At 50.6% G+C, this 19,287-nt stretch overlaps 1 protein-coding gene across 3 annotated transcripts in view; it reads left to right on the top strand.

Annotated features, from left to right (window-relative positions):
* The window catches only part of LPIN1 (lipin 1), a 68,554-nt gene that overhangs the window by 1,149 nt on the left and 48,118 nt on the right, over positions 1 to 19,287 (top strand). For all 3 annotated transcript variants that reach the window (XM_027113797.1, XM_027113796.1, XM_027113795.1), the window contains exons 2-4: positions 14,330 to 14,530; positions 15,268 to 15,363; positions 18,671 to 18,969. In XM_027113797.1, the coding sequence (XP_026969598.1) occupies positions 14,339 to 14,530; positions 15,268 to 15,363; positions 18,671 to 18,969 (587 nt within the window). In that variant the 5' untranslated portion in view covers positions 14,330 to 14,338. The remainder of the gene's footprint in view (positions 1 to 14,329; positions 14,531 to 15,267; positions 15,364 to 18,670; positions 18,970 to 19,287) is intronic.

Genomic DNA, 19,287 nt, shown 5'->3' with positions numbered 1-19,287 from the left:
AAGTACAGCAACTGAGAAGTAAACACACACGTACGCGTCTTCCCCCCAGAAATGGTGGAAATCTAAGAGTTTGTCTTCCGGTTCTGTGTTTTGATAATGCTTCGTTCACACCTGTTTTATTGTCGAGTGTTTTGTGTGTGGGTGTGTGGTTGGAGCTTTTATGTGTGTTTGTGTGGAGGGCTGTATGGCGTGGAGCCAGGCCTGGACAGAGCCCTGGACCTGAACTTAGTGGGCCTGGAGACCTGGGCTCTCGTCTGGGTTCTGCGTTAGCTTGGCAGTGGGGCCCTGCCCAGGTGCCTTCACCATCCTGGGTCTCAGTTGCCCCAAATCTCAGCACTCTGGGAAAGAATGGCTGCAGAGGGCAAACCTGCTGAGTCCTGTCGCAAGGGAGAGAACTTGGGCACTCGGGTGGGGCACCGACGGATCTCCTGGTCTTGAGGGGACCTCGGAGAGGCTGGGAAGTCTGCCCTGGGAGGGGGTAGTGTGGCCAGCCTGGCCAGAAGGAAGTCTGTAAGCCTGCCCCCCACCCAGTCAGCTGTGTTCAGGGCCCTGGACCAGAGGGCGGGGTGGAGGGCAGGAGATGGAGAGAGATTTCAAAGGAAGGGCCTGAGGCCTATGGCGCACAGGCTGGTGCAAAGAACTTGGCTTTGTAGTTTCACCCACTTGTAACTGGGGCCAAAGACACATTCTCTCGAGTGTCTCTTGAGTGTTTCCTCTCCTAGGCAATGAAGAGAGAATCACACCCATTTGCAAGTTATGGTAAACGTGTTCACTGAGATACACAAGAGCCCCTGGGAAAGAATGCGGCGTCCCTGTGGTCACTGTTATTTTAAGGGAGGAACGCAGGGTGCCAGTGAGGAGGGCTAATTGTGGAGTTGGGACAGTCCTGCCTGACTCTGGCCTCTGGGCTGTGAATCAGCGCTGTGGGTCCCCCCTCACACTGCGAGTTGGCCTCCCCTGGGTCCTTTCTCTTCCGGGTTCAAGGTCTAAAAGGTACCTCAATGTGATGAATTGATTTGGGCAGGGGTGCCGATGGGCATGGATGACACTGCAGGCAGCTCATTCCAGGGAAGGCCTGTTGACGGGAATGGCCTTTGGAGCATTTTGAAAAAGACCTAGGAGACGGTGGTCCAGTTGGGACACTGAGGCTGCTGGTTTGACCTGTTTGCACGTCAACTTCCTCAGCGTGACCGAGCCATGAGAACCGGGGGCTGTTGAGGTGACAAGGAACGTGCGAGGCCGCGACGTCCGGTCAGCGTTGGGGCGAGTGCCCTGGGGAGGGCGGGCGAAGTCCCACTTCTTAGGTTTCACTGAACCCTGGCCGGGTTTATTACGCCCGGAGCCCACTCACTTAGAATCGGAGTGGGATTTGTGAAAAGAAGTCGAGCAAAGTCCGAGCAAAGCCCATCAGCGGGAGTTTTCTAAGCTGTGAGCAGAGGGTCTAGAAAGAGCAGGGGCCTGACACCTGCTTTCATTCCCGGCAGCAGGTCCAGCTCGGGGGATGCAATGTGCCGGGCTCGGGAGACCCTCCTGACAGTGGGGGGGGACTGTGACCTGTCCCCCTGTCCTGTGTCCTCCACACCTCCCTGTGTGCCCCTTCTCCTTCCTCTTCCCATGTCTCCCCCCTGACCCCGCCCCACCTTTTATTTAAGCAACAAGAAGTGAATACTGGCCCAGGCCAGTATTCTTCACAGTGCCGCCTGTCACCCTCTGGTCCTAAAATCAGTTTAGTAGGCCCATGGGCATTTTAGAAAAGGTGAAATAGAATAGAAGAGAAAATCCCAGACCCGGACATACTAATCTTAGGTGAGGTATTGTTTTGTGAAACTTGTTTAGCTGAGATGGCGTGTGTGTGTGCCCGTGTGCCCCCGCGTGCGAACTCTGGTGGAGGGAAGCGGGGTGTGTGAGACCCAGTGCCTGGTGTGCGGGGAGGGGCCCGCGTGTGTCAGGCGAAGGGGCAGGGCTCCATCTGGAGAGGATGCTTTTCCGTGCCGGTGATGGAAACCACATCTCTCAACACGCTGAGCAGGTTTGGGATTCTTGCGACAACCTTTTTTCCTGCTGCTGAATGCTGGGCTTTCGAGTAAAGAGCTACAGGTTGTTAGAGCAGAGTCATGGCTCTGCATCGACTGCCTGCCGACCACAGACCCTGCATTCGAGACACCCTGTGTGCCCAGTGCTCCTGGGACACCATCAGCACACTTCCACCATGTGCCTCCTTCCCGGAAGGCCCGTTATCTCCTTGGACACATGTCTTCTCTCTTTTTGGTGAAATCTTCCTCTGCATTGATTGGTCTCTCTAGGCATCCACCTTTGGTTTACAGAAGATAGAGGCAGCGAGGGTCGTGGGATAACTGGGCACCCACAAGGCAGCTCCCCGCTTTGGCCAGAGAATTTCCTGCCGGTGGACTCTGCATCGCTCCAGCCTGTGGCCCAGTCTTCGGGGTGCCTTTGGGCTCAGATTTTTGGATAAAATGGAAATGTATTCCCAGCCTATTGGAATCTAACCATACCCTTCTGATATTTCTGTATTAATTTCAACCAGTAGTATTCTTTGGCCCTGTCTTTTTGGGAGGGTGCGATCTGAATAGTTGACGTATGCAAAGCGCTGTCAGGCTGCAGCCTTAACTCACAGTCCGGCCTTTGGTGCCGTGTGTGACCAGAGGGTTAGCACCTGGCTTTCGTTTGGCCGTGCACTTGGAAAAGAACTCCACGTTTACCCATCCTATGAGGTGGGTGCTGTTAGGGTCGTCTGTTTTATAGATATGAGACTGGGCGGCCGAGGGGTCGGTCAGTCGTTCATGGTCATGGCTTAGCAGGTGGTGGAGCTGGGAGGTGAAGGCCGGCTGTCTGCCTCTGCGGACTAAGCTTTTACCCCTGAGCTGTAGGCAGCACTCTTGAGCGTCTGGGTGATATTTGGGTGGAGGGAGCAGGGTTCACGCAGGAGTCACAGAAGCAGGGCTTTCTTTTTGGCCAAGACACAGACCTGGACAGAGGGCCCTTGCTGGGGTGGAAAGAGAGGCTGCAAGCCCTGTGTTCCATTTGTGAGTTGCGGGGTCAAGAGCTGGGGGATCGGGGTCTAAACCTGGGCCTGTTTTTCCAGCACATTGGCCACCGGGGTAGTTCAGCTGCCTCCACCCTCCACCACCCAGGCCTTTTGTGCTCCTTGGCAAGGACCTGAGAACACTCATCACACGGGATTGTAAGATCGGAGCATTGCACAATCCCAGCGCTGGAGGAGCGGTCACCCATCTGACCCTTCCGACCAAAGCAGGACCACCGCGCATCGCCCCCGCCTGTCCAGCAGTTTCAGTGCTGGGGAGACCCTGACACCGAGCAGACCAGAGTTTGCCATCCCTCCCCCAGTTCTCTGAGGTCATTAAAAATTAACGTTAAAGCAGTACATGCGCATGTAGAAAACAAAACCCAGGAACCAACGCCTTGGAAATATTTGTGATGAAAAGTGAAGGTCTCCTCCCCTTCCCCAGGCCTGTTCCCTAGGGTGAGCCTGTGAACCTTTTTGGTATGTACATCAGTCCATAATTTTTTTGTGCATATGAGAATATGTATAAATGTAATTCTTAGAAATGGGTTCATATTATAAATATTTTTGTACTTTTTTCACACAGTATATATACCTTTTCATGTTAGTATTTGGAGAACTACCTCTCCCTCCCTTTTTTTTTTTTAACAGCCTCATAATATTCAATTATATGGTGTGGGTGGTCTCTAATTTACTTAACTGAAGTCCTGTAGATATTTGCTTCTAATTTTCCTTATTATAATCAGTGCCCTGATTACTGTTTTGTACATAGCAGAAGAATTGCTGGAGTTTGCTGGTGTGTGCAAAAAATGACAGCTATTGTCACAATGCTTACCCCGTTTATTACCCCTCCGGCAGGGAGTGGTGAGTGTTCGTTTCCTCCTGTTCTCACCAACCCCTCAGGTTTTTACAAAATGCTTTGATTTTGGACCACCTGAAAGGCCTCCTTTGATTTGCATATCTTAAATTGTGAATAGGATTGAGTATCTTCTCATACATCTTTGACCAAATGGACTTCTTTCTCTGTGAACTCTCTCTCTTTTGCTCATTTTTCTGTTGGGTTGGTCTGAGGGCACCTTAAATTGACATTAATATTTTAGAGGTGGATGGTATTAGCAGAGCCACGGGGTTACGAGAGCTATGGCTGGGGTATTGAATTTTGGCAGAAGTTCCAAGAAAGCAGTGTTTCTTGGCAATCTGTGAACCCTGGAGAAGGATTCTGCCAATTTTGGATGAAATGCTGACTCTTCTGGTGTCACAATGAGGAGAGAAGTCACGAGACTTCCCTTCCCTCACCTTGACAAGTGTCCGCAGCGCTGCCCCCTGGAGCCATACGAGACTGGGGCAGCTGGCGCGTTTGTGCATCTGCTGTGTGCCCAGAGTGTGGGGCTCCTCCCCTGTGGGCGGCCTTCAAGGAGGAGAAAGTCTCCTCGGCCTTCCCTTCCCTCTCTGTCTTTGCTGAGTGTCTGGAGTTATTCTGGACGCCCGCTTTCCTGACTGCCTTTGCAGAGCGGCAGCCCCCTGCATCCTGGGCACACTCACGCCCCACGCCTCCTGCCGTGTACCCTGCGTCCTGCAGGATGGCCTGCAGCTGGCTCGCCCTTCCTCTGGGCCTGGAGCTGAGCTGTGGTGGGCAGGACCTGCTTAATTCAGAGAGGGCTTTGGCGCGGGGACCCCAGGGTGGGCTGGTTTTGCTGCTTCATCACTTTTGTCAGGAAGTATTGATATTAGTGTGACCTGCAAGCTTTTCAAAAGCATTGCAGGGTTTTCTGGTGAATTTTTCTTACTTTGGACCAGAGTGCCTTCTGAAGAACACTGGCGTGCCAATAAAGTCCCTGCATCCCCAGGGGTACTGACGGACACAGAAGTTTGCTCTCTTGCGTACGAAGTTTCTCTTAGTGCTCCGTTCAAGATGGTCGGACATGGGCTTCCCTGGTGGCGCAGTGGTTGAGAGTCCGCCTGCCGATGCAGGGGACGCGGGTTCGTGCCCCGGTCTGGGAAGATCCCACATGCCACGGAGCGGCTGGGCCCGTGAGCCATGGCTGCTGAGCCTGTGCGTCCAGAGCCTGTGCTCCGCAACGGGAGAGGCCACAACAGTGAGAGGCCCGCGAACCGCCAAAAAAAAAAAAAAAAGATGGTCGGACTAATACATGGGGCAGCTGCTGCCAGACTCACCTGGTCCAGACTGGCCGGGGGAAGGGACCTGCCCCAGCGTGTGCTGTCAGCGCGGCAGGGGTGGGCGTGAAGCCCAGGCACCCGGACTTCCAGTCTGGCGTTGTTTACCCTGCGTCACGCTGCACCTAAGTCATACTTCCTCGTTGGTCTATATAATTTATCACACTTGCCAACTGATAAATATCAGTGCGCAGTGCTCTGAAGAAAGACTTCCTCTTTTCCGTTGCTGTAAATAGCACGAGGAAGATACGCTGTTGATAAACCAATTTCATTTCCATGTAAGTCTTACTAGTCATAATATCATTTTTGGAATTTCTTAGAAATTGCCTTTTTTTAATGCTTTGTGTGAAAACCAGCGTTTGCCTCGTAACCTCCCAGGTGAATGTGATCTTGGCCAGTTCTGGAGCAGCACGATGTTTCTGTTGTTACTCAGAGCTGATCAGACCTCACATTTGGACCCCAGACGTGGAGACAGAGTCTGGAATGTGCTCAGCGGAGATCAGCCAGGGGTGATGGGTGGACGCCCCCCACCCATCCCTGTGAGCCCTGGCTAGAGTGCCAGGGCACAAGGGGCAGTCACACAGCCATCCTCAGATGAAGAGAGAGACGTGCTGGGGCTTCAGGGAGCTGTGGGGAGAACCCCAGAGAGGCAGCCTCTGTCGTGTCCTCGAGGAAGAATGGTCCTAGCTAATAAAAGCCAAATGGCTTAAATACGCCCATGGTAGATGCTCACTCTCCCAGAGCAAATTCTTCAGTGTCCAGAAAGGTTATAGATGGACGTCCACGTTCAGTTGTTCAGTAACTGAGCCAGCTAAGATGTAAGACTTCCAGCTTCTCAGGACAGGAGTTAGCCTTGGCTGGTGTCAAGCCCCGTGCTGGGCACAGGTGAGCTTTTGTGTCATCTGCTGGGTGCAGGGGGAGTGGACGTGTGTGGGAAGGGGTGGGATTGGCTAGTTACTCACCAGTCCTCAGAGGTGACTTTCAGATGCTTGAGGTAGATCTGGATAAAAAGGAGGAGGGGAAGGTTTTATCCATGGGCACTTAATTTAGATTTTAATGGTAAAATCTCTTTGCCCTTTTTCTTCGTTAACTCAAAAGTAATGAGACCCTTTCCAGAGCTGCAAGGTCCCTGGGGCATGGCCCTGACTGTTAGCTGGTGGCAGGGCTCGGCCGAGCCTGTGCGCCTGCCCTGAGCACCTTCTGCTCACCTGCATGTGCCACCTGGACACGTCAGAGGATGAGGCTGGTCTGCCGCTCCTGGACCAACCGACAAGCACAGACATACCCCTGGAGCAAGAAGACCAGTTTCCAAGCCAGCAGATACAGCTCTTAAAACGTACCGTGGTGGATAACTTTGCCTTCACCGTTGGAGAAGTGAATATATTTTTAAATGCTGTGCGTTATATTTACCTTTCCGCAGGTATAATTTAAAGTCTGCGCGCGCCGCCCCATAGGTAGGTCGGACCATCAAGTCATACGGGAGGCTGGCAGGATTATCATAGTGTTGGATATAGACTGAACCTGGGTTGGATGTACTTCCACCCCTTACCCTGCCCAGGTTATATATAGACTCTCTGCAAACTGGGAAAATTATATCCCTTGCATCATGATGATAACTAAGCAAACAACTTAAACTCTTGATGATCATCCCATCTGGACAGTGGACCAGCCTTAATGGTATGTGAACACGGACAGCAGGTTTAAAGGTTTGTGTCACGCCGGTTTGCTGCGTTATTGTCTTCGCCTAGCGTTGCCGGTAAGTATCCACTCAGTGGATATCGAGAAGTCCCTCAGATGCGCTCCTTTGACCAGAGTAGCTGGCGGGCCGGCCCGCCGGCCCCGGAGAGCGGCAGCTGGTTGGGTTTCTGGGGGTGTGATCCTGCTGCCGATCACAGGAACACAGAGTCAGAGGCCTCGCCCTGCGTGATGTTGGGTTGGTTTTCCAGCCAGGACACTCCCTGCATGTGCCTTAAACCCAGAGTCCACAGGAGTCCCTTAGGCACCTGCGGTGAGGGGAGAGGTGACAGAGCACACGGCTGTGTGCACAGGTGGGGGATTCCCGGCAGGCTCGCTCCAGGAAGCCATGAGTCATCCTGAGGACAGAAGTGCCGAAGATGTCTTCGGATCCCAGACTGCATGAAGGAGGGTGTCTGACCTTTTAGACCCTGAGGACTGTGGGGGAAGGTTTTGGATTGACCTTCTGCAGCCCCGAGGAGGGGTAGCTGAGGAAGGTGTGAACGCTTGTGAGAATGTCGCACCCAGAGCCCACGACTGAGTCCCACTGATCGAGTCATTTGCTCAGGGAAGAAATGGCAGACGTTTGGCCTGTGCTTTCCAAGGGCAAAGACCTTTTCAAAGTCACCGTCTTGTACCTCGCTCTTGGTGACAGCGGCGAGGCCTCATCAGAGAGGCCGTGTGAAGACCCGGCCGCCGTGCACACAGCTCACAAGTGCCGGAGGAAGGCGAGCACATCCAGGCCTTCGGAGCCCCATTGACTAAACACACATGCGCACCTGAAAGCGGAGAGCTATGTTTATCTGTGACCTTATTGAGGACTAGCAGCCTGGGTGCTCCAGAGAGGTAAGGGGGGAGCCAGCGGATAGAGGAATTTTTTGCTGAGAACAAAAAATGTAGTTGAACATCAAAAGATTACTGCTGGGCTTCCCTGGTGGCGCAGTGGTTGAGAGTCCGCCTGCCGATGCAAGGGACATGGGTTCGTGCCCCGGTCCGGGAGGATCCCACATGCCGCGGAGCGGCTGGGCCCGTGAGCCATGGCCGCTGAGCCTGCGCGTCCGGAGCCTGTGCTCCGCAACGGGAGCGGCCACAGCAGTGAGAGGCCCGCGTACCGCAAAAAAAAAAAAAAAGAAAAAAAAATTACTGCTAATGACAGAACCCCAGACATCTCAAGTTAGAGATTTGGGAAGATGCCAGAATCTGGGCTCATTGAAACGAATTCTTTGAAATAGATTTTAATTGTCTAGGTGCGGTATCCTGTTTTCCTCCATCCTGAGTTCCTTCAGGGTGCACCGCTGGGGTGGCTGCAGTGGCCGGTGGCTTGATGGTGCGGCGACATTCATTGTTTACCAGAATGGCAGGCAACATTTATGTTTTTGTCCTCACCCCCAATTTTATGCAGTTTCTGTTTTTCCTACTTATCCTTTATCTTTCATGGCCTGTTTGTTGTCAAGAAACGTGTTAGGAGCTTGTTGCCTAAACTGCGTTTGTAGTGAATTTGGTCGGGGGCATTGTCTTCGTGAGTTTTATGTTCCTGGGAGAGAACAATTCCCGTTTTCTTAATTTCTTCTAATCTTTGAATTTTAGCACTGTTCCCCTCATACCCAGACTTGCTAAGCTGCTTTGAGGCGGTGTGTGCACATCTGGAATTTTTTATGATGGGACAAAAAAAAATTCCCAAACAAATCCCTCTCCCCTACATCCGCTCTCCCCCTCCCCCCGCCAAAAAACAAAAAACAAACAAAAAAAAACCCCAATAACCCTAAAACAAAAAAACAACTCCAAACCCCTGGTTTCTTGCTTGGGATGAAAACTTGCTTTTATGATGTTGTTATGACCAGGTCACAGAATCGTCAGCTTAGAGCCCCATTTTTGAATTTCCTTTACAACCTCTTTGTTGGATCGTGCCTGAGATTCTTTGAATACTCCCACTGATGCTGAGCTCACTCCCTCTAACGAGTCAGTTCTCGTAGAAGCTTGGTCTCATAGATTGTGCTTTCCACCCTGGCTCTGGGATGGCCTCTCTCGGATTCCAACTTTATAATTACAATCTCTGATCACTGGGGTAGCACTGGATACCCTGTAAACGTGTGCCGAACGTTACCGACCTTTAGAACTAGATGACTGCCATCTGTTTCGCTAAAGCCACACGACTGGTCTTTCTTTAACTGGGCCTCACCCATTGATACCAGTTCTGTCCAGGAAGAATGGGAGGCAACGCTACGCACAGCAGGACAGGGAGGGCCAGGGGTTCAACCTGGGCTTCATCCTCACTGCCGCTTACTGGCTGTGCTGCCCTGAACACCACGCAAGCCGGGTGCCCCAGTTCCTTGTCGGAAATGGGGTAATGATGTCGGTCCTGAGTACTCAACCTAGGCAAAGGAGTTTCACAGATTTGCATCAGATGAGCTGCCCTGGGCAAAGGAGTTTCGTGTGTCGTGAAGTGCTGAGCAAATGTCGTGTGAAGGCTTGCGTGGCCTTTCACCTGGGATTCAGGAAAAGGTGATTATTAGTGATTAGTGGCCTGCTGAGGATTTGCGGCACCCACGGGGTGGGCGTTAGGTCTGATGGCTTTGGAGTATTCCTTGTTCTCCAGAGTCAGTAGGCACCCGTCGTGGTTTTCCAAGCCCATTTAAATCTTTCTCCAAACCATCATTTTATCTTCTTGCCTCCACTTATTCTCCCTGGAGTTCCTGGTTGTTGCGTCAGGTAAGAAGCACGTGTGTTCAGACTGCACCTGCAGCTCCCCGGAGAGCCTCACGGAAACAAGGATCGGTCTGGGGGCGGGGAGGCTGGGTTGACCGACAAAAAGTTAACATCATACGGCAGTAGAATTTGTTTTCTCAGAGAGCCTGAAATTCTGTTTCATTCTATATGTCCTTTCAGAGATGATCCACAGGTTAGCCTTTGCTGAAATTCTAGTAGAGTTAGGGAATTTGTTTTCAGTAGTTCTCTTTCATTAGCTTCTGGTACGTTTCCTCATTTCTCTTTATGTGATGACCCGTCTCCTCGTTCCTCCTTAAAGCACTAGAATATCGTGCCCACCCGTGTGGCCATGTCTGCCCTGGGGGCCCCCTCTGTGACATAGCTTCGCATCCCCCTGCCTGCCACCGCCCCAGTCCTGTTGTGCCACGATGGTCACCAGGGAGAAATAGACTTCTCCTGCACTCTGGTCCGTCACTCTGGGACGTGTGTTTGTTTCAAAGTGATGAGAGTAGGACCGGGGCAGCTTTGATTGTGCGTCCTCTGTTTCCATCGAACCAATGCAAAAGCGTTCCCAACCAATGAAGCATTTTCACTTTTTGGAAGACAGTCACCATATAGATTTAATTCAATCACGTCATTCCACACGTACCTATTTTAATAGACAAGTACAAGAGATTAGGCTCCTGGCAAATGCTGAAGAATGTAGTCAAAGGTAGCCTGGGAAGTTAAAGGAAACATGGTCGTGTGCGGCCGCAACATTTCCTGGGTGCCCAGAGATGAGCAGGCCCCCTCCCCGTTCTCAAGGGGGGCAGACAGCTTGCTGGATGGGGTCTCTCCAGCAGCTTGACAAATGACAGCCTGCGTTTATCAAGCAACTTTCCAGGATGGGAGGGGTTGGTGTTAACTGAACAGGAGGGCCAGTGGAAGGTTCAGTTTGCAAAACGATGCGTGATTTTGGGCGCGTAGATGAACAAGGGCATGCAGATGAGGACGTTGGAGACGCGATGGGAAATACAGGTTAAGGGGTGATTGTAGAACTCTTGCGGGACTTAAAGAGATGAAGGTAGAAGGAAATGATGAAGGTGAGGAAGGTTTAACAAACATGGGGATTCTGAGAACTGTGTTTATTGAGACAGTTTTGCACTCTTTGACCTTTGCTAAGGTGAGGTTTCTCAGCCCCGCGTCCTGATCCACCAGCCTTCCTGGAGAGGAGTAGCTCCGACTTGGGTGTCGCCTGTCGTAGCATCACTGTGTCACGGCCGGGAAGCACAGTCACAGTATGAAAATGGAGACACTGTTATTTCCTAGATAACATGCCTTCGATAATAGTCTCCTTGACAGACCCGGGAAGGGAATTAAAATCACTTTTATCCACTTGCATAATAAATGAGTGGGGATGATTCCTGAATTGACGATTAAAGGGACTGGCCTAAAATAATTCAAAGCCCCGTATTTAGGTTCTTTTTTTTTTTTTTAATTAATTTATTTATTTTTGGCTGCGTTGGGTCTTTGTTGCTGTGCACGGGCTTTCTCTAGTTACGGCGAGCGGAGGCTTCTCTTCGTTGCGGTGCGCGGGCTTCTCATTGCGGTGGCTTCTGTTGTTGCGGAGCACGGGCTCTAGGCGCACGGGCTTCAGTAGTTGTGGCTCGCGGGCTCTAGAGCGCAGGCTCAGCAGTTGTGGCACACGAGCTTAGTTGCTCCGCGGCATGTGGGATCTTCCTGGACCAGGGCTCGAACCCGTGTCCCCTGCATTGGCAGGTGGATTCTTAACCACTGCGCCACCAGGGAAGTCCTTAGTTTTAATAATTGATGCTCTTCAAGCTGAAGATGCTGTTGATTATGAATGTTGTAGATAGAATCCCCAGTGGGAATATGCTTTTGGATTTTTGTGCTCCGTGGTGTATCATCTATTTGGGTCTAACACCACTACTGCAGTGGTTTCTAACTTAGGGAAGAGTATCCAGAAAGACGCTGTTCCAATGGCATGGAAGAATCTTAGAAAATTAGTCGTATTTCAGGAGGTTAAGCTGGAAGATGTCATGTTGAGAAAAATATACTTACCTGTTTCCTAACCTCAGAGGTGAGCACAGCTTAGAGAGCCCCAGTCTGGCCAGAGGGTTTTTTCTGGAGGTTTGGCTCAGCTTTCCTTGAAAAACTTTTGAACGAGGGCTGTGGAATCCCGTTTCACGTGGTCAGTGAAGCCTCGTCAGGTGAAGCAGGCGTTTCCTGCCAAATCCTGAGATTAAAAGCAAGAGATTGAAAAGTAACTTGGAATGGGGTGAGTGGAGAGCAGGTGTCTCAACGCCATTCAGTGGAAGTTGCAGCGTTTGTTTTGTGCACATCTTTGGCTTCTCTTGAGGTCCTGAGGCACTTTCTTCTTCGGGGCAAACGTTCCCCTCAACGCCTGCTGGTGCGTCTCCTCGGACACCGTGGCGGGAGGGAGGTGAAGGGCGGCAGGGAGGGGGACTCAGGCTGGCCTGGCTTCTTCACTGACATCAACTTAGCTTCTTCCTTGAGCCTTTTACTTCAAACAGAACTGACGGAAGTGAAACTTGGGAGCCGGCGCCCAGCTGGTTTATTCTTGTATTCGGTACCTATTCGCCAGCACGTATTTACAAGAGACCCTGGACGAAGGGAAGGTCAAGGAGAGTGTGGTTGTCTTCACGCCCCTCGGCCAGGCAGGCACTGGAGGTGACGTGGGCCCAAGCTGTCACTCAAAGAAACTTTTTAACCAAACAATGGTTCCTCCTCCTGAAATGAGTTTTGGTTAATGCAGTATTCTCCTTTACCCTCCTTGTAAAAAAAAATTAAAACTGGTGGTAAAATGCACGTGACATAAAATTTATTCTTTTAACCACTTTTGAGTGAACAATTCAGTAGACTTAATGCAATACACGCACGTGGTTGTGCATTCACACGGTGGACGGTCACCATCCAGCTCCAGAACTTTCTCATCTTGCACAACTGAAGCTCTGTCCCCGTTAGACATGAACTTCCCCTGCCCTATCCCTACCCCCTGGTAATCACCGTTCTGCCTTCTGTTTCTCTGGGTTTATCTGCTCTAGGTACCTCAGATAAGTAGGAGCATACAGTATTTGTCCTTTTGTAACTGGCTTGTGTCACTCAGCGTAATGCCCTCAAGGCTCATGCGTGTTGTAACGTGCCAGAGTTTCCTTCCTTTTTAAGGCTGAGTAGTATTCCACTGTGTCTGTAATACTGCATTCTGCTTATCCATTTATCCATCTGTGGCCTCTTCGGTTGTTCCCACCTTTTGGCTGTTGGGAGTAATGCGGCTGTGAACACGGGTGTGCAGGTTTTCTCTTTGAGACCTAGCTTTCAGTTCTCTCGACTGTATACCCAGAGGTGGCATTGCTAGGTCATGTGGCAGCCCTGTCTTAAGTTTGTTGAGGGGTCACCACGCCGTCGCTGCACCTGGCTGGGCAGCCAGGCGGGTGTGGCTCACGCCGGGGTGGCCGTCAGAGCCCCAGCTGTGAGGAGGGCCAGGGCTCGGCGCCGGCGGGGCTCCCGTTGCCCTGTGCCCCAGCATCTCCCGGATTGGCGCTCTGCCTCGTTTCTTCAGTCACTGCCGCCTTTCAGGCTGGCATCCTGTCTTGTCGGCACCATCACCAGAAGCCACAGGTTGGTCTTCCTGCCTTCAGTGTCTTTCCTTGGCCGCCTTCTACATTTTTACCACAGCGCTCTATCTAAATCACGGATCGCATCCCGATCTTGTGGTTCCCGAGTCCCCGACGGCTTCAGTTGCTACAAAGCACCTTCTGAGTCTCCTGGCAGGTGTCTGCTCTCGTCCTCCCCCTGCGTGTTCTCTGCCGCAGGCGCCACCCCCTCTGTGCCTGTGCGCACACCTGTCTGTCTGCGGCGGCCTGTCCACCTTCCTCTCCCGGGGAGCATCCCAGCCCTGCTCCCCACCCGTCGACTGTCGGCTCCTCTGGGATGGCTCTCCTCTTTCCCTGGACGTAAGTCCCTCAGCGTCTCCTTAAGTCCAAGCAGACACGACCACGCGGACGTGTGTTCTCCTTCTCTCTCCTTCACGAGCCTGAGTCCCTCCGGGGGACGGGGTCTGCGTCTTTTTAATCTGTGTTCCCGGCGCCAGACCCCTGGTGGAGTGGAGGCCCTGGATGTTTGCTGAGTGGACTTCGGTTGATCGTCTGGGCAGACAGACCGAAGCCCAGCGCAAGTGTCCCTCGAGATGGGAGAGCATCAGGCGGGCAGAGAAGGACCAGGGTGGAAACTGTTCAAAATAAAAGTCACTTATTTTTTCCTTCTCGAGTAAAAATAGTCACTTTTTTCTACCAGCGTTATTAAGCACCTACTCTTTTTGGCGTGGTGGGGAGTATGAAGAGGTCTCAAATACAGTCTCTCTTCCCAAGAGTCTGAAGATTTGGTCTGTAAAACCTGCACGTGATGCAAGAGCGAGCGCCGCACGTACTGTGGACTCAGAGAGGAAGAGCCCGGTGACGACGGAGATCAGGCCTCCTGGGGTGGCCAGGGCTTGGGGTGGGGAGCGCTGGGTGGGGCCCGTTCCAGGGGAGCCAGATGCCCTGAGCTGGGTGTCTTTGAAGTCGGGCGTGCGGCGCGGGCACGTTCACCTTGACTGGCTCTGGAGCCTGCCCCGAGTTAATCGTTTGTGCACCTTGTGTCTCTGTCTCCTAGGCTCAAACCATGAATTACGTCGGGCAGCTGGCAGGCCAGGTGTTTGTCACCGTGAAGGAGCTCTACAAGGGGCTGAACCCTGCCACCCTGTCCGGATGCATTGACATCATCGTGGTCCGCCAGCCCAACGGGAACCTGCAGTGCTCCCCCTTCCACGTCCGCTTTGGGAAGATGGGGGTCCTGCGTTCCCGAGAGAAGGTGGTACGTGACCTGGGGGACGGGTTCTCTCCTTAGACAAAAATCCTCGCACTTCTGCAGCCTTACGTATCCGGAGCTCCTCGCGGACCCCGAGTTTTAGCTTTCCGTTGGAAAGGGCTGGTCCCTGAGTTGACAGTTACTCAGATTGTTCTGATCTCTATGCTTGTGTAAATTTCTCCAAGATTTAGTGGCATAAACCAACTGTTTATTAAGCTCCGGGGGTTCTGTGGGTCAGGAATTCACAGCAAGTGCCTCAGGCTGGCCCGTCTCTGCTCTTTGCCGCCTGGGGCCTCAGCTGAAGACTCAGGGCTGGGGGCTGGGACCCTGGGTAATGCACTTGCTCACTCGGCTGGTGGCCCTTGGCTGGACTCTTAGCCGAGGCTGTCACCCAGACGCCTCCGCGTGGGCTCCCCATGTGGCCTGGGCTTCCTCACACCATGGCGGCTGGCTGCAAGGGAGGGAGCCGGGCGGACTCTGCCTTCTTTTTCTGGTCCAGCCTCGGAAGCCACGTGGCCTTACCTGTGTTGTGCTCTCTCACTGGGGCAATCACAAGCTTGCATGGACCCAGGATGGTGGTGCTGGTGGTGGGGGAGTAGACTCCGTTTCTTGACCGGAGTGACCAGCGGAGGTTTGGAACTATGAGATATCTTGGGGATGTGTGTGACTGAAGTGTACGTAGAGACCTGGTCATTGCCCGTGAGGTTTCCTGTTGTGATGAAGAACATATGTTTTTCCTTCAGGTTGACATAGAAATCAATGGGGAAGCAGTGGATTTGCACATGAAATTGGGAGATAATGGAGAAGCATTTTTTGTTCAAGAGACTGATAACGATCAGGTAAGGAAGGCTGGGTGGTGAAGCTTTCTCCCGCATTTTGAGCTTTGAGCAGGGCTCGTCTGGGAGCGTGTGTGGAGAGGAGATACCGGGGCCGGCTGTGTGGGTGACGGAAGAGGAGAAAAGTAGCTGTTTACCTGTCCTGGGGATTTGAGCCACAGGGTGAGTGTGTGCTATGTCTACCCAAGACTCGGCAGTCCCAGCCTGATGCGTTCGCTCCCTGGTTCCAGGGAGACAGAGGAGTTGAATGACACTGGCCTGAAACCATCATCCAAAAGCAATGCAAGTTATACTCGCGTGTCAAATCTCAGACGGCTGAAATGTTCTAGTTTTTGTTTAGTGAGTGACTAAATCACATTACTTTTTTACTATGAAAAGATGTTTAACAGCTGTGGAGATATCATTCTCACACCATGTGCTTCAGCCATCTCACGTGTACAGTTCTGTGGTTTTTAGTGTTTTCACGGATACATGCAAGTCATCCCCGCAGTCAGTTGTAGAACATCTTCATCACCTCAGAAATAGACTCTGTACCCTTTAGCTACCCCTCCCCTATCCCTGAAGCCCTAACTCCCCACCACCCCGAGCCCTGAGCAACCACTAATCAAACTTTCTGTCTCTATAGATTTCCCTAATCTGAACTTCCACCTGAATAGAATCACATTGTTTGTGGTCTTTTGTGCCTGACTTTCGTGTAGCGTAATGTTTTCAAGATTCATCCGTGTTCTGGCTGTGTCAGTACTTCATTCCATTGTATGGCCGAATGATAGTCCACTGCATCTGTTTACCACATTTCGTTTATCTTTTCACGTGTTGGTGGACCCTTGGGTTTGTGTTCCACCTTTTGGCCGTTGTGAATAACGCTGTGTACAAGTTTCCGTATAGACACATGCTTTCATCTTGAGGGGTATATACCTGGGAGTGGAATTGCCAGGTCATATGTAACACTGAATTTACCACTGAGGAACTGCCAGGCTGTTGTCCGAAGCTGCTGCCCCATTTTACATTCCCACCAGCAGTGCACGAGGGTTCCGATTTGTCTGTACCCTCATCAGTACTTGCTCTTTGACTTGGTGATCCTAGCCATCCTGGTGGGTGTGAGGTGGTGTCCCATCATGGTATTGATTTGCGTTTCCCTAATGACTCATGATGTTGAGCATCTTTTCATGTGCTTATTGGCCATTTGTGTGTATTCTTTGGAGAAGTGTCTATTCAGATCCTTGGATCGTTTTTTTATTGGGTTATTTGTCTTTTTATCCTTGGGTTGTAAGAGTTCATTATATATTCTAGATACGAGTCCCTTATCAGGTAGACGATTTGTAAATATTTTCTTCCATTGTGTGAGTTGTGTTTTCACTTTCTTGATGTTGTCCTTTGAAACACACAAGTTTTAAATTTTGATGAAGTCCAGTTTATCTGTTTTCTCTTTGTGGCTCGTCCTTTTGTTGTCACATGTAAGAGTCCTTTGCCGAGTTCCAAGTCATGAAGATTTACCCCCATGTTCTCTTCTAAGACAAACCGTTTGTTTTTACTCTTTCATTCACTGGGAAAGCCACTTTGAAGGGATCTGATGTAGAGATTCCTCAGTAAAAACCACTTGAACTAGTTCCTTTATGAGAAGATAGCCTTTATAGAGGAACAGCTCTAAATAGCTCCAGGCTCTAAAATGAATGCCCATAGTTTCAATTTCAGGACAAAAACATCCCAGGCTCTGCTTCCTTCTGGTCTTCCCAGAGGTGCCACGGTCTCTCCCAGCCTCAGCCTTCCCGCTCACATGTGGATTTTATACGTGTAGCACATTGTCTGATGCTCGGTAACCCACTTTATTTATTTAATTATTTATCTTTTGGCCATGCCGCGGCCTGCGGGATTTAGTTCCCTGACCAGGGATCGAACCTGAGCCCCCTGCAGTGGAAGTGCGGAGTCTTAACCACTGGACCGCCAGGGAAGTCCCTCTCTAAGCTACTTTAAACGATCAGCAGCATGCTTGTTAATCCCCCCTCTCTTTTGTATATATTCTTTACTTCTTTTTTTCCCTAGATTTTCTTTCAAACTAGTTTATTTAGGGGTTCCATTGTCTCTCCTCAGTACATTTTATGTATTTCTCATATGCTTCTTCACTCACTAGTTCACCTAGTTCTGGGTGTCATCTTGATCAGCCAACCATCTTCGTAACAAGATTTATTGACAAGTCCTGGATTTTCTGATAGAGCTTCATTAATTTCATTTACTTCTCCTGATAGAGGAGAATAGAGTTCACGAGCAGCTTTCACGCTTTCCAAAGCACCAGACTCCTCTTGTTTGTTCAGTTCTGTTGCAACTTCGGGCAGACGACAGTAAACAGCATCTCCCAAAGCTTCCTGTGTAAAACTGCTGATTCCCACTGTTCCAATACCGTTTTCTGTTGTTATCCATTCATGTTTGTGAATTTTTGCATATGTGTCAGGCTGTATGTTCAGTAGTTACGTTGTTCCCTTTTATCTGACAACTCCGTAAGGTCAGGATTATCACTTCCATTTTTCTGATGAGGGAAACAGACTCAGAAGTTAAGTGACTCTGCCCAAGATCACATAGCTCATCAGAGGTGGAACCCTATTTTTTACTACCTGTTACCAGGTTTCTGATAAGAAATGAGTCATTTGATAATAAAATGATGGCTATAGTTTTTTAAAAAACTGGTGAATCATTATAAAACAACTATTAAATTGACAGGCGGTGGAGGTTTTTTTTTTTGGTTGTTGTTATTTTTGTTTTCTTGTAGAGAAGAGGGTCAGTACCTAATCACTTGACAGCCGCATACCTAGGTGTGCTCTGGTGCAGGTGGGCACTTGGGGCACGGTGTGGGGACACTGTCAGATGTTTTCTTTAAAAATTATTATTATCCTAATTCAGTGCATGTTAAAAACACACACACACATTCTCTCTTACACACACACACACACGCACACAGAGTGCAAAACGGAGTCCAGTTCCCAGGGTAATGTAATGACTCCAAGCCCATTTTTCCTCTTTACCCTGGAAATTTCAGACCAAGTGGAATTTTGGTAGCCTGAAATAACTGATAATTACCTCGCTTTGTTATAATTACGAAAACGCAGGATTCAGTACAAAATGGCAGTTAGCGACTTGTCGACTTTATGACCAGCTGTCAAATTCGGCAGCCGCGTCTGCAGATCGCCGTGACGCCCTGTGCTCCCCACTGCCCCCCGCGCCTGGGCTCCAGAATGAGCACTGGTGGGTCGTCGGCACCACCGGCTCCTTAAACGCCAACTAACGGCGCTCCTTCTCGGAAATGGGTTCTGTCTTTCAGGAGGTGATCCCCGTGCACCTGGCCACCTCCCCGATCCTGTCGGAAGGAGCCTCGAGGATGGAGTCCCAGCTGAGGAGGAGCTCCGTAGATTGGATGAGAAGCCTGGACCCCAACACGTCAGTGCAGGTCTTACCTCCCAGCGAGACCCCTTCAAGTGGCTCTTTAGTGAAGAAGCGAAGGAAGAGGAGGAGGAAGTTGCAGCTGGACAGCCTGAAGCGGGACGACAACACGAACACGTCCGAGGATGAAGACATGTTCCCCATAGAGATGAGCTCGGACGAGCTGCAGGACAGCAGTAGGTACGTGTGGGTGAAAGGCAGGGCCTCAGCTAGAACTGGGTGAATTCATTGTTTAGGATGATCCTTTTATTTATTTATTTGTTTTTAAATTGACGTATAGTTGATTTATAATGTTGCGTTAGTTTCAGGTGTACAGGAGTGATTCATTTTTTTTAATATATACATATATATATATATGTATATATCTGTTCTATTTCAGATTCTTTTCCCTTATAAGTTATTACAGAATATTGACTAGAGTTCCCTGTGCTCTACAGTAGGTCCTTGTGGTTTATCTATTTTGTATACACTAGTGTGTATCTGTTAATCCCAAACTGC

The sequence above is a fragment of the Aethalodelphis obliquidens genome, unplaced genomic scaffold, assembly GCF_003676395.1.
Source record: "Aethalodelphis obliquidens isolate GAN/ISIS:26980383/991018 unplaced genomic scaffold, ASM367639v1 scaffold12, whole genome shotgun sequence".
NCBI lineage: Eukaryota > Metazoa > Chordata > Mammalia > Artiodactyla > Delphinidae > Aethalodelphis > Aethalodelphis obliquidens.
Note: the sequence above shows the minus strand (reverse complement) of the source record. Positions and strands in the feature narration are given on the sequence as shown.